This window comes from Malaya genurostris, chromosome 1 (genome assembly GCF_030247185.1).
Source record: "Malaya genurostris strain Urasoe2022 chromosome 1, Malgen_1.1, whole genome shotgun sequence".
Classification (NCBI taxonomy): Eukaryota; Metazoa; Arthropoda; class Insecta; order Diptera; family Culicidae; genus Malaya; species Malaya genurostris.
Window position 1 is genome coordinate 87,760,250 of NC_080570.1, and position 14,633 is coordinate 87,774,882.

General features: G+C 34.7%; 1 protein-coding gene and 1 long non-coding RNA gene across 8 annotated transcripts in view; both read left to right on the forward strand.

Annotated features, from left to right (window-relative positions):
• The first annotated feature begins 1,144 nt into the window (after positions 1-1,144).
• Positions 1,145-1,797, forward strand: LOC131439277 (uncharacterized). Its single transcript, XR_009231095.1, has 2 exons — positions 1,145-1,386; positions 1,460-1,797. It is a non-coding gene; the product is annotated as an uncharacterized LOC131439277 (long non-coding RNA).
• Positions 1,798-2,454: 657 nt separating this feature from the next.
• Positions 2,455-14,633, forward strand: part of LOC131440668 (calpain-D) — a 314,742-nt gene continuing 302,563 nt past the window's right edge. For 2 of the 7 annotated variants that reach the window (XM_058612140.1, XM_058612144.1), the window contains exon 1: positions 2,905-3,149. In XM_058612140.1, coding sequence (XP_058468123.1) covers positions 2,980-3,149 — 170 coding nt within the window. In that variant the 5' untranslated portion in view covers positions 2,905-2,979. Of the gene's footprint in view, positions 2,613-2,903; positions 3,150-3,200; positions 3,369-14,633 lie in introns of those variants that run through there. The other 5 variants (XM_058612143.1, XM_058612141.1, XM_058612146.1 and 2 more) reach the window with 5 other exon arrangements.

Consider the following 14,633-nt stretch of genomic DNA (forward strand, 5'->3'; position numbering starts at 1 on the left):
CCGCATCGTGCCAATTATTGAAGACATATATGCAATAAAAAACATTGCAATGCCAAGAGAACAGTTGAGAAAGACATAAAATCGTTCACTCTATATCACGCAATAGAACTGACTTCTACTTGGTTCATTAGTTCATAGCTTACGAAATTCTATATGCATTTTTCGCAGTGTATGATTATGAGTCAAAAATGTTTTACCTCAGTGTAAAATTGAACCCACACCAAACTTTGACTTCGGCTCGCACACATTCTAATTTCGTATATGAATAGATCTGCGCACTCTGCATCGGTGTGAGTAACTGAGACGTCAAATTGCTCAATACCGCAATACACATTTGTACTCCCAAAACACCGATAATACACGGATCGTGCAGATAAATCCCGATTTTCGTTGATATCATGGATTGACAGTAGAAAAGGTTGCTACGAGACCTTTTTTTGCTCATCAAAATGAGCTTTGGTGACATTTCCGTGAACTTATGTTGACGAGATTCTGATATCGATTTGGTACAGATAGATTTTTGCGCCGAATACAGATTTAAAAAAAAAAACCTGGCAACGCTGATCTGTGGAAACTGTTGCCAGGTTATTTTTTCAAAAAGCTGTCAAACTCAAAAATTTATCTGGATTTGTCTGGGTCTACTATATACAAGGAAATTTTTGCCGTGCCTCATTTTCAGTGAACAAAAAAAAGGTCTCCCTACCTATCGTATGGAGGCCAAAACCGTAAAGATCTAGCAAGATCTGACAAAATCTAGGAAAATTTCGAAAATCTGGCAAAAGATCTGGTTAGTTTGAGTGTCTGGCGATGCGAGAAAAATCTGGCATTTGCCAGACAAACCTGGCAACGCTGGTCCTATCCAGCATCACCATACTCACACACTCAAATAAAAATTCACGTTAAAATCACTTGAAAAATCTCGTAAAATGGTTTCAAATGTCAAAATGAATATTATACGTGACGAAAATGAATGTTATACGAACATCCCCTAAAATGAATAGAGCCATCACATAAGAGCATATTCAGTAGTGTTCTAGTTCTAGATGCATAATTTATGTCTGTTACAAAATTTAAATCTGAATTTTATAACAAGATAAACTGGCAGCCCCAGCAGTGTTTTACTCGTGTTTCAAATATGCAAAAAATAGAACGGCATAGTAGAACAGTTCTAAATTTGACAGTAGAACTGTTCGGATAAATAAAACTGAAACGGCTTGCTGGGGATACGTTTGTTTCAGTTTCAGTTATATTTTAGACCACCCATATGAATCTTGCAACCGCTGAAGTTGCTCTAAGGTTTACGTGAATTGACCAAACGTCAAACAATCTAAGTGAATTTCCGGTGTGATTTCGATTTTGAAAATGACGAACACTGGCCCTCAAAGTGTAAGTAGTGTAAATTTTTGCGAAAAATGTAATTTAATTACATTTCTTTACTACATCGATCGGACCATTCCAGCATGAAAATTTTCATGTGTTCAACTGGACCGAATGCCTGCGTAAGTCCGAAAATGTGTCCGCTCCTGTCGAATGCTTAAAACAGGCCGTTGGTTCACCGAAAAACGAGTTCAACATCGGTATGAAAATAAAGACACTGGACCCATATAATGCGACCTCAACCTGCAACGGTAGTGTTGTGTGAGTTCTCGGATCTCGACTTCGGCTTCGGTTGGATGGCAGTGACAATAAAAACGATTTCTGGAGGCTTGTCGATTCGGGATCTCATGACGTTATTAGTTTTCAGCCATTGAAATTCTATGCTAATTTTCTGAAATAAATAGTTTATTTTCCATGGTACTTTCCATTTCATAGAGTAATATAAAAATCTGTGATATATCCCTTTTGACTTCAACCAATATATAAAATAGTAATTCTCTGGTATCTAAATTTGATATGAACTGGTAGGTAAATGTGATATGAAGAGTACATTACATTTTACCTATGAAACACAACTTTAAATGGATTATGCATCAAACAGCTTTTAAATGGCAGTCCATTAAAATCTACGTGAAAAGTAGGGTGGAAAATATTCACATAACTTTTCACGTAACTATAATATGATTATTATTTTGAGTGTCGGTTTCGAGGAATCTGATCCAGGGCTACCATATTAACAGATTTTTCTCTGAAACCACAGATCTTTTTATCTATTTTGCCACACAGATTCTGTGACACAGATCACATATTGTTAAATATTCACTGATTTATAGAAATTTTTCATTAAAATTCATGATTTTTTTAAATATTTTTCACAGATTTTTATCGAAAATATGCATCACAGATGATACAGATTTTTTATGTTGAATCACAGATTCTAATTTGGCCGCTCTGATCCCCAGTTAACTTGTCTGGAATTTGATTTGGAATTCATTATGAATTCCAAATCAGGTACAAGTCGGAAACGCCGCATTACCGCAACGAGCTGGTTGCGAAGTTGTTCCCAGAAAATTGGACTCCACCAAAGGGAATACTCGATAAATCACAAGCAACGAGAAAAATGAATCAATTTCTCTACACTAACGAAAATTGAGCGTAGTGAAACCGATATACAATTCCTTCCACCGTCGATGAGTGAATTAAATCCGAATATTATAATAGTGGACTCCTCTTGGGTAAGAAAACGTCTAGTGAATTGATTACTACATGAGAGCGTTGTTTTAAAAATAAATTTTATATATACAACCGTTTTGACGTCGCATCGATGCCATCTAGCCAAACGATTGGTTTAAAACTTTTTTACCCGTTCATCCACTTGCAAAACCTGGCAGTCACCGGAGGAATGCTTGTCATTTCCATTTTCATGTTTGATATAGTATCATCGGAATCAGCATTGACCAAAAATATTTAACAATTAGAAATGTTATTAAAATATTTTAAAATGGCAACTCTGGTTCTGTCCTAGCAGTTTGCATTGTGTTGCGTTGCCGCTGTCGTCGAATTTTTCATGCAAATGTCGCTGTTATTTGAATATGCTAAGAAATGGGCACTACAGCTTCAGTGTTGCAGTGGTCATGTTCCAATTGCAATTTATTGAATCCAGTTGAATGCAATTTATGTTTCAACTGCAGAAAAATGCGATTTCTTCTCCGTAATAGCGAAAGAAAGTTAAATTTCGTTGATTATGAAAACAAAACAAGCGCTGTTTTCAGGTAATTGAAAATAAATCGCTGTTATTTTAACAAATGTGCATACTGTATGTATAACTGGTAAACTGAAAGAAAAAACGTAAAGGGTTCGAGAGAAAATATGCTTTGAAGTGACTACGTAATTCATAGTTTTTTGTGTTAATATACAGTTTTCATTTCATATGAAGCATAACGAAGATAAAATTTTGTACCAATATAATCCTAAATTAAAAACGTCAAGACGTAAGTACTGTTTATAATCAAATCAAAATGTTCACTTTGAGATTAGTTTCTAGAATTATCTATGCTGAACAGAAATTTCAATAACCAAAAAGAGGATCAAAGTTAAAAATATTGTATTTTTAGTGATGCCAGATATTACTATTACTAGGAATGTAATCCAGAGTTGCCAGGTCATTTTTCCGAAAATCTCTGTACCATTGAGCAGCGTTACCAGGTCATTTACCCAAAAATCTGTATTCGACGCAAAACTCTATCATGGTATCAGAATGTCTTCCACATAAGTAGCAGGAAAATTTCACCAAAGCTCATTTTGGTGAGCAAAAAAATAGGTCCCACCACAACAACCTAGCTAAAAACCAAAATCGGTATTTATCTGTATGATTCGTGAATTATCAGTGTTTTGGGTCTGCATTGCTGTATAGAGGTCAAAAATCTGTATAAATTCCGAGAAATCGGCATACCTGGTAACGTTGCCATTGAGGTTTCTATGTCCGGTGAAAAATAAACGGCGGCTCTAGTGAAAAATGGGTGACCAATACGTTTCTTGATGAAAACAAAACAATATGTAAAAGCGATGCACGCCCCGTAAAAAAAACCATTGATTTTAAAGTATAAACAATTGATTAACAATTAGATCTATGGGTTACAATACATTTTATTGTATCGTAACAAGATTTTTTTCGTTTCCAACGATTCAATATATTTTTTCTACGATTCACAAATGAATGTATTGTTTCAAACAATATGCAAACAGTACATTTGATTGTTTTCCAAGAAAACATGTATGAGCAAATTTTATGATTTGAATTGTTACGATTAGTGCAGTAAAACTCCATTCAATTCAATTGAAACTGAATGTGGAAAACATTGACGATCTCTCTAATGCAGTACACTTCATTCTCTGACACACATAATGTTTGCTGACGGCCCGAACGGGCAGCACTCGTTTCTCTTCAATCGAGGCTCAGTTTAACCACCGTCAGTTGATCTCTTGAAGTACTACATATCTCTTTCAATAGTGTGAGAGCGGCCTTCAAATGAGGTTCATATAAACATTTGAATTGATTCATGAGATGAAAGACAAACCAGATAGCTGAAATATCAATCAAAGAATACATTAAAACTAATTGTTTCCTTCTTCAGTTTTCATTTTTAATACTTTACTCCATTTATAATTCTATTCGTTCGAACTTGCTTACTACCAAGAGCGAAGGCAATGAAGGAGCTACACTACTTGGTACTCTAAACTGAGCAAGCAAAACTTCAAATGACTAGGCTTCAACTGACGATGAATTCCGGAAGCTTCACTTGAAAATGGCAGCAAAAGTCAAATGAATTAGTAGGGATATGCTGACGATCAGCGGCCATAAATTTCATTTTCATCTTTTATTATTCGATTGAAGATGAAATTTTAACGCACTGGTTACGATACTTCACGACCTATACATTCTATTGTGAACAGCTTGTTCACAATTAATTAAATGGTGTATTACAATACATTAAAATATTTTTCAATTGTCAAAGCCAAGTTGGGGAAGGTTTTGTTATTATATTTTTATTCGAAACGTAGCATCAGGCGACACCGCTCCGCTGCCTGGCACTAGGCCACCGAGGCGACGCCGGCTTAGTCGGCCGCCGACCCGCCGTCGGAAGCGGCGCCCCTCGATCGCAAACCTGTAATCCATTCGTTTGCCCCGTCTATTTAAAGCTAGGAGCTATCCCTTGGTCTCGCATTAGAAACTGTTGTCAACAAAGAGGTCGAGATCTCAGAGATGGCTGGATCGATTTTGATCAAACTAGTCGCAAACGAAAGGTGGAGACTTTGTGGAGCCGTCACCCAGAACGCTATTGAACGGTTTTGAGATAGGATGTTTACTTTTTGAGTTACATAAAGTTTTATGTCAAAGTTTACAGTTTTTTGACAATATCTATCACAATTGACTTTGAAAACAGAATTTGTTTTTAGACTTAGATTCCGCACGGTGATAGCTATCCAACAAGCCATACATTGATAAAATCCGTCCATTTTTAAAGGAAATATCGATATTTTTGTGTAAGCGACTTTTCTACCTATTCCAGCAGTAGTAGTTTGGAGCGCGGTATGACAAAGCAATGCTTGGGAGTAACGTGAAACACGATTTTTTATACTGTTACATACAATTGTTTCCAAGTGCCAAAAAGACTGTGTATAGCATCTTTTTTTCATGACTTTTTGCTTCGGACCGATTTTAGCATGGTTCGTTCTTGGCAACATAATCGTTCGAATATGACATGTAAACCAGATGATGGCAGCATTTTCAAGTTGAAAGTAATTCCATAATTATTTTAATTTAAACTACTTACAGTGATAAACGCTGAAAGAACATAACTCCCATATAATATTCAACTCAGTTCGTCGAGATCAGCAAATACGTGTGTGACAAGTAATTTCACTCAATTTTCTCGGAGATGATTGAATTGTTTTCTACAAACTCACATTCATATGAAAAGTCGTATACTCCCAAACGAAGTTCCTGAATTACGTTTGGATCCGACTTCTGATTGCGGAACCACAGGATGATATGTGAAACGGAATTTAAATAATGCAACTCATTTTTCTCGTAGATGGCTGAACCGATCTAAGATTCAAATGAATTCTAAGAACCATCTAAGATTCAAATGAAATCTAAGAACCATCTAAGATTCAAATGATAAGTCTTAAGATCCTATAAAACATCTTGCTTTTTAGTTAGATCCAACTTCCGGCTTAGGGGATACAGGGTGATTAGTATAAAAATGTCTATTTCACATAAATTAATCAGGTTTATCAGGTTTGCAGATTTTGATAGTCGATAACCAAATATACTTATTGCAGTTTTAGTGGTATTCAGTTTTCGATTCGGAAGGTATTAAAAGATGTCCACACATTTTGAATCAAATGTTAACTATACAACTTCTCAGGTCATGGTCATGACCATACCTGCATCGGCCAGAATAAGCCGAAAACAACGTTTTCGTTCGGCACGTCAGGAAAGACGTGGTACTTCGGTACCAAATATATGTGTTTTGCAAATAGCATTAACTTTACGTCTGCTTAGCGGTTCAAGTTGAACTGTTTAAGTTTGCAATAAGCAGTTCAATTTGAGCTGCTCTGCACTGACGAGTCTAAGACGAAACGTAAAGAAAAGTTCTCAGGTCAATTTAACTGACTTCGGCTACACCTATTTTCCGGTTGCAGTATCGAATCGTTTTCTCAAAAAAGGCCAAATCGAATTTTAAAAACAAAAATTCTGACTTCCGATTCTGGAATTACAGGGTGATGAGTTTTTAAAATTCAAACCGATATCGAAGATTACCATTCCAAAAAAGCTTCAAAGTTGGAGTCAAAACTATTGCAATTCATTCTTCATATTAATTTAGGGCTATACAAATCCTTCTAGGTTATGCTGGTTCCTGAATACCGGCTCTAGAAGTACCGTAAATAACCGTAAACTCTTAAGTGGCATCTCATGGAATGTTCCTTCGATTGTCACACGTTTGAACTCAAATTCGATCCTATTTGCAGCTTCGACATTACACGGTAATGTCTGAATGACTAAAATCTGCATCTTCAAACGACGGTCATTAAAATAATGTCATGAGAACTAAAACACCTAAGAATATTCACGCGGATTGATAAAAAAGGTCATCTCACTGGATTAAGCAGGTTTTCTACTATGCCGGAGAAACCTGTTAATATCTCAAGCTGATAGATTATCAAGAATAATAGAATAATATAAATAATAATAATAATAATAATAATAATAATAATAATAATAATAATAATAATAATAATAATAACATCCACTCTTCGGAACCGACTAACTGACTACGGACCGACGCCCGTAGTCAGTTAGTCTGATTTAGACTGACTGACTTGTAACTCTTCCAAACTATGGGTTTTTAAGCTCCTAACATTTTCTTTCGAGTGCAGCATCCAAGATTTTAGTACAATCCGAGCTTGTGATTTTAAGTAGAAAGTTCATCCGACTTTCTCCCCAAGTTCTACTGAAAGTCGAGACCACTGTCATTATATCAGGGGCAGTGACCAGTGTCCGTGAAAATAACTTTGTTTTCTACGCTGAAAATCACTTCTACCTATTTTTTGAGGAGAAATCACTAATTGTCTAGCTCTTCTATAAGCTACCCAAAATTAGGTCGTTATCTACTCAAACTTTGAGTTGATGGGTAAAAATGGGTGGCGTGTTTTGTTATGGCATAACACTTGTACTAAACTTACAGTTACTCAAATTTTGAGATCATTACTCGTTACCCAAAATTGGGGAGATGCACTTTAGTTGATTTTGGGTAGGTTTTGACCCAAAATTAGGTAGCGGCTGGTAAGAGTGTACAACATTACTGTGCTGACTAATGCCCGGAACGGTCTATGGTTTTATATACAATTCGACAAGATCGGAAAATGTCTGTGTGTGTGCACTTTTCGAACTAATAGCACTGTTGTTGTACCATTGAATTCCACTATATCATGTCATTACACTCTCACAAAGTCACTATTTTCACAGTCACTATTTTTTCGAAAGTGTATCAAACGTTATAATACCGACACGTATTTCGGAATGCTATTTCCATCCTTCTTCAGTGTATCGGTTTTATAAGTTTATTGAAAGAATGCTACAGTGAAGTTCCTTTTATACAAACTTAAGTAGGTAGAAACGTAAGTAGGTAAACCACAAAAGGAACAAAAAAAAAACCTGTTTTAATCCACCTAGTGGTTAATGATGCCTTTCTCATATCAATCATACTATCATATATAATACTGTGGTATTCTTCTAAATAATTTTCTTAGATTCTTAAAAGATTAATCGAAATCGATTTGTTTGACCGTCTACTGATAAAAACTATCAATTGGAAAAGATTTGAGGTCGATTTAGATTTTTTTTTTAGGTTTTTCCCCAGTTTAGGTTTTTTATATTTCCGGATCCGGAAGTCGGATCCGCATGAAATTCAGAAATTACGTATGGGACCACAGGACCTTTCATTTGAACCTAACTTTGTGAAAATCGGTTGAGCCATCTCCGAGAAAAGTTAGTGCAAAAAAACGTTACATACACACATACGCACATACACACACATACACACACAGACATTTTGCGTACTCGACGAACTGAGTCGAATGGTATATGGCACTCGGCCCTCCGGGCCTCGGTTCAAAAGTCGGTTTTCACAGTGATTGCATAACCTTTCTATATGAGAAAGACAAAAAGACATTGAAAAGGTAAAAACAGAAAACTCTAAGAGTTAAGTAAAACACTATGTTTGTTTTTATCTTGGATATGGGTAGTAACTGGAAAAGCCAAGAAGGTATATTCCCTTGGTCTCGGGTTAATAAAGAGATGGAGTTGTTTTTGAATATTTCTAAACTTTCTGCTGAATCTAATTTCCATGGATTGGAAATTTGTCTTAAGATTTTTATGTCATTTGTAGTGAGTTCATGATCTTCAAAAAAGGCATGTTCTGCTACTTTTGACTTGAAGTGATGTAGTTGTCCCTTTTCCATTTCTTTGGATGCTTTCGCTATTTCTGAGATATGTTCCTTGAAACGAATGTCTAGTGTTCTCTTTGTTTGTCCGATGTATATTTTATCGCAATGAGGACACGAGATTTTGTATACCCCAGACTTTTTCAAATTCTTTGTAGGATCTTTTGTAGAACCTAGTAGAGTTTTCAATTGGTAGTTCATACTGCTGAACACTAAATCTAAACCAATTTTTTTTAGTTTTGATTTTAGTGGGTGTGAAATGTTTCGATTGAAGTCAACCGATATTCTTTTTAAATTTTCAGAAGGAGGGGTCAAAGTTGTAAGTGATTGTTTTTTCAACAGTCTTAATTTTTTACCGAAGATGATTTGAATTGTATGCTCTGGATATCCATTGATCTTTCCAATTTTCGGACCATTGATCAAGTTCGAAGACTAAATGACTGTGACTTTTGGTTCTGGAGCTATAATGGTATAAGTGATGTAACCGACAAAACACGTTATTTTTTACCGTTCTAATGTATATAAGGGTCCCAACATTTTTGGATCACCTCTTATTTCATAAAGCACTATTGTTCAAAAGTTTAAGCATCTCGAAAAAAATTCCTCATGCAAAATTTGAGCTAAATCGGACATGGGTAAGGGGTGCTGCCCAGCGGTTAAAGTTCGAAAATTTTCGATCTTGAAAAAGCACCAAGTCCCAGAAAGTCGATATTTTCAAAAATTTTTTTTTTCTAGATGACACTAAATTTCGACGTTTCATGCAATTCTAAGACTTTTGGCATCATTTTTTTTTCGATTTCGAAAATTTCGTGTACGGAGGAGGTACATGGTGATTTTTCAAGATATATGAAAATTCCACTAAGAGGACTAAGAAGGGTTTTTACCTTTTTTATATATATAAAAAATAGGTATAGAATTCGCTCACACTTAAGAAAAATTTTCCGAGGCCCGGAGTCCGATTCAGCTCGACGAATTGAGCAAATGTCCGTGTGTGTGTATGTGTGTGTGTCTGTATGTGTGTTGTCAACTAAGAGGTCGAGATCTCAGAGATTCACCCGTCACCCTGAACGCTATTGAATGGTTTTGAGATTTTGAACTACTTACTGCAATAAATTCTAGAAGAACATAACACTCATATACGATTCGAATCAGTTCGTCGAGATCAGCAAATGCGTTTGATAAATAATTTCATTCAATTTTCTCGGAGATGGTTCAACTGGTTTTCACAAACTCAGATTCATATGACAAGTCGTATACTCCCAAACAAGGTTCCTAAATTACATTTGGACACGACTTCTGGTTCCGGAACTACAGGAAAATAATTATGGAATTGCGAAACGAAATTGTAACTCATTTTCCTCGCAAATGGCTGACCCGATCTAAGAGTCAAATGAAATGTCTTAAGATCCTATAAAACATCTTGCGTTTTAGTCATATCCGACTTCCGGTTCAGGAGATACGGGTTATTAGTATAAAAATGTCTATTTCACATAAAAGAATCAGGTTTATCTGGTTTGCAGATTTGGATAGTCGATAACCAAATAAATTTATTTTAGTTTTAGCGGTATTCAGTTTACGATTCGGAAGGTACCCAAAAATTTAATTCGCACTACGATTTCTAAAAGATGTCTACGCTGATTTTCAAACAGTTTGAATCAAATGTAAACTATTCAGCTCCTCAGGTGAATTTAACTGAGATCGGCTACACCGATTTTCGAATTCCGGTTCCAGTATCGAATCGTTTCTCAAAGTTTAATCGTTTTCTCAAAAAAGGCTAAATCGAATTTCAAAACCAAAATTTCAAATTAAGGATTTATGGTCCGATAAAAAATTAATGAATTTTATCCGATTCTGGAATTACAGGGTAATAAGTTTTAAAAATTCATACCGATATAGAAGATGACAATCCAAAAAAGCATCAAAGTTGGCCTCAAAACTATTGCAATTTATTCGTCATATTAATTTTTGGTCATACGAATCGTTTTCGGTTATGCTGGTTATGCTGATTCGTAAATAACTCTACCAGTTCTGGTATCGTAAATAACTCTAAAGTGGAACTTATTTCGACATCTCATGGAATGTTCAATCGATTATTACACTTTAGATTCAAATTCGATCCGATTTGCAGTTTCGACATTACAGAGTAATAAGTGAATAGAACTTTAAATTACCACTTGAAACGACGGTCAATAAAATAATGTAATGAGAACTGAAACACCGAAGAAAATTCATGCAAAAAACCCATGCGGTTGATAAAAAAATGTATCATCTCACTGCTAGGTGGATTAAGCACGTTTTTTAGATTAGCATCACTCTTATCATACAAATAGGCAACGCAAATGTCAAGCACTAGTTTGGAAAAATGATTTTTTTTAAGAGAGAATCCAATCATTTTTTTTTTAAATAACTATTTATTGGAATATGAGTTAAAATTATATTATTAAGATTTAAATTGGGTGTTCAGCCACAAGTGGTGACTTTTCAGCCCTATTATATATATATATATATATATATATATATATATATATATATATATATATATATATATATATATATATATATATATATATATATATATATATATATATATATATATATATATATATATATATATATATATATATATATATATATATATATATATATATATATATATATATATATATATATATATATATATATATATATATATATATGATTTGGTTATTACCATGAGGACATTATTTGCTTCCGCAATTCTGAGATTTTTGTGTAGGGAAAATTCTAAACCTACTTGTATTGTGTAATGGGGAAAAGGAACTTATATACTAACTTACTAACTAATAGAGAGAGCGAATCGATTCAATTGAAGATTGCATCGATTTTTGTCGGAATTTGCTTATAATATTATGTGACATTACATCTAATGGTTCTATATTTGTGAGTCTGTGTAACTCATTTGTACTAAACCAGGGAGGACGCTTCAAAATCATTTTCAGAATTTTATTCTGAATCCTTTGAAGCGTTTTCTTCCTGGTGGAACAACAACTTGACCAAATTGGTACTGCATAAAGCATGGCTGGTCTGAAAATTTGTTTATAAATTAACAACTTGTTTTTTAGACAGAGCTTAGAATTTCTGTTTATAAGAGGATATAAACATTTAATATATTTATTACACTTTGCCTGGATTCCTTCAATGTGATCCTTGAAAGTGAGTTTTTTGTCATACGTTAAACCTAAGTATTTAGCTTGATCAGACCATGTCAATTCCAAGCCATTCAATTTGAGAATGTGATTATTGTTTGGTTTAAGAAAAGAAGCTCTTGGCTTATGAGGAAAGATAATTAATTGCGTTTTTGCTGCATTTGGTTTAATTTTCCATTTTGACAGATAATCACTGAAAATATTTAAACTTCTTTGTACACTCAAAATAATTATCATATTATAGTTACGTGAAAAGTTATGTGAATATTTTCCACCCTACTTTTCACGTAGGTTTTAATGGACTGGCATTTAAAAGCTGTTTAATGCATAATCCAGTAAAAGTTACGTGTTTCATAGGTAAAATGTAATGTACTGTTCATATCACATTTATCTATCAGTTCATATCAAATTTAGATACCAGAAAATTACTATTTTATATATTGGTTGAAGTCAAAAGGGAGATTTCAGATTTTTATATATATCTATGATATGAAAAAAAGCCATGAAATATAAAACATTTATTTCAGAAAATTGTCATATAATTCCAATGGCTTAAAAAGCAACTAATAACGTCGTGGTATCTCAAATCGACAAGCCTCCCGAAATCGTTTTTGTTGTCACTGCCTTCCAACCGACGCCGAAGTCGAGATCCAAGAACTCCCACAACACTACCGATGCAGGTTGAAGTCGCATTACATGGTTCCAGTGTCTCTAGCTTCATACCGACGGCCTGTTTGAAGCATTCGGCAGGAGGGGGTAAACTTCCAGACTCACGCAGGCACTCGGTCCAGTTGAACACATGGAAACTTTCATACTGGAATGGTCCGGTCGATGGAGTAAAAAATTGTAATTAAATAACTTTTCTCGCAAATATTTACACTACTTACACTTCGAGGGCCACTGCTCGCCATTTTCAAAATCGAGTTTTTCACACTGGAAATTCACGTAGATTGTTTGACGTTTGGTCAATTCACGTAAACCTTATGTGATGACTCTATTCATTTTAGGGGATGTTCGTATAACATTCATTTTCGTCACGTAAAATATTCAATTTGACATTCGAAACCATTCTACGTGATTTTTCAAGTGAATCGAACGTGAATTTTTATTTGAGTGTAGGCGACTGCAGATCACTCTTAGATTTCTACCTGTGGCTAACAGACTTGTGTCGTCACAGAATAGCGATTTCTGACAACCAACGGGTAGATTTGGAAGATCAGAAGTGAAAATATTATATAAGATTGGAGCTACACTCGAATCCTGCGGAACACCGGCTCGTACGGGTAGCAATTCAGATTTACAATTCTAATAGCTAACCTGAAGAGTACGATCAGTTACATAATTTTGAATCATTTTGATCAAATAAATAGGAAACTGGAAATCAGACATTTTTGCTATTAAACCTTTGTGCCAAACACTGTCGAGTGCTTTTTCTATGTCTAGAAGAGCAACTCCAGTGGATAACCCAGAAGATTTATTTGCTTTTATCATGTTCGTTACTCTGACAAGTTGATGAGTAGTTGAATGTTCATGACGAAATCCAAACTGTTCTGGTAAAAAAATTGAATTCTCATTTATATGAGACATCATTCTCAACAAGATAATTTTTTCAAAAAGTTTACTGATAGAAGAAAGTAAGCTAATTGGTTGATAACTTGATGTTTCTGCTGGATTTTTATCAGGTTTCAGGATAGGAATTACTTTGGCGTTTTTCCATCTTTTTGGGAAGTAAGCTAATGAAAAACACTTGTTGAAAATTTTAACCAGGAGTCTCAAGGCAACATCGGGAAGATTTTTAATAAGAATATTAAAAATTCCATCATTACCAGGAGGCTTCATGTTTTTGAGTTTCCTAATAATTGATTTAATTTCATCAAAATTCGTCTCAATAATGTCATCGTGTGATAACACTTGGCTTGAAATATGCTCATATTTCAGTGAGACTTCATTTTCAATAGGACTCACAACGTTCAAATTAAAATTGTGTACACTCTCGAACTGCTGAGCAAGTTGTTGAGCTTTTTCGCCATTTGTAAGAAGTATTTGATTTCCTTCCTTGAGAGCAGGAATTGGTTTCTGAGGTTTCTTAAGAACCTTAGAAAGTTTCCAGAAAGGTTTAGAATATGGTTTAATTTTTTCAACTTCATTAGCGAAATTTTCATTTCGCGAAAGAGTAAATCTATGTTTAATTTCTTTTTGTAAATCCTTAACTATGTTTTTCATAGCAGGATCGCGAGAACGTTTTTTTTTTTTTTTTTTTTGTTTCAATTATAGAGGCTTTAACATCTTAGGTCATTCGCCTCTTCGGACCAGAAAATCTTTCTGACCCTATATGCGGGGTTGAGAATCGAACCCAGGCGGGCTGCGTGAAAGGCATCGACTATCCCATCACGCTATACCCGTCCCCATCGAGAACGTTGATATTGTCGTAGACGAACATTTTTCAACCGAATGAGCAGTTGAAGATTGTCATCGATGATAGGAGAATTTAATTTAGTTGGAGCTTTGGGAACTGAAAGATTCCTAGCTTCGATAATGTAATGATTCAAATTATCAATTGCT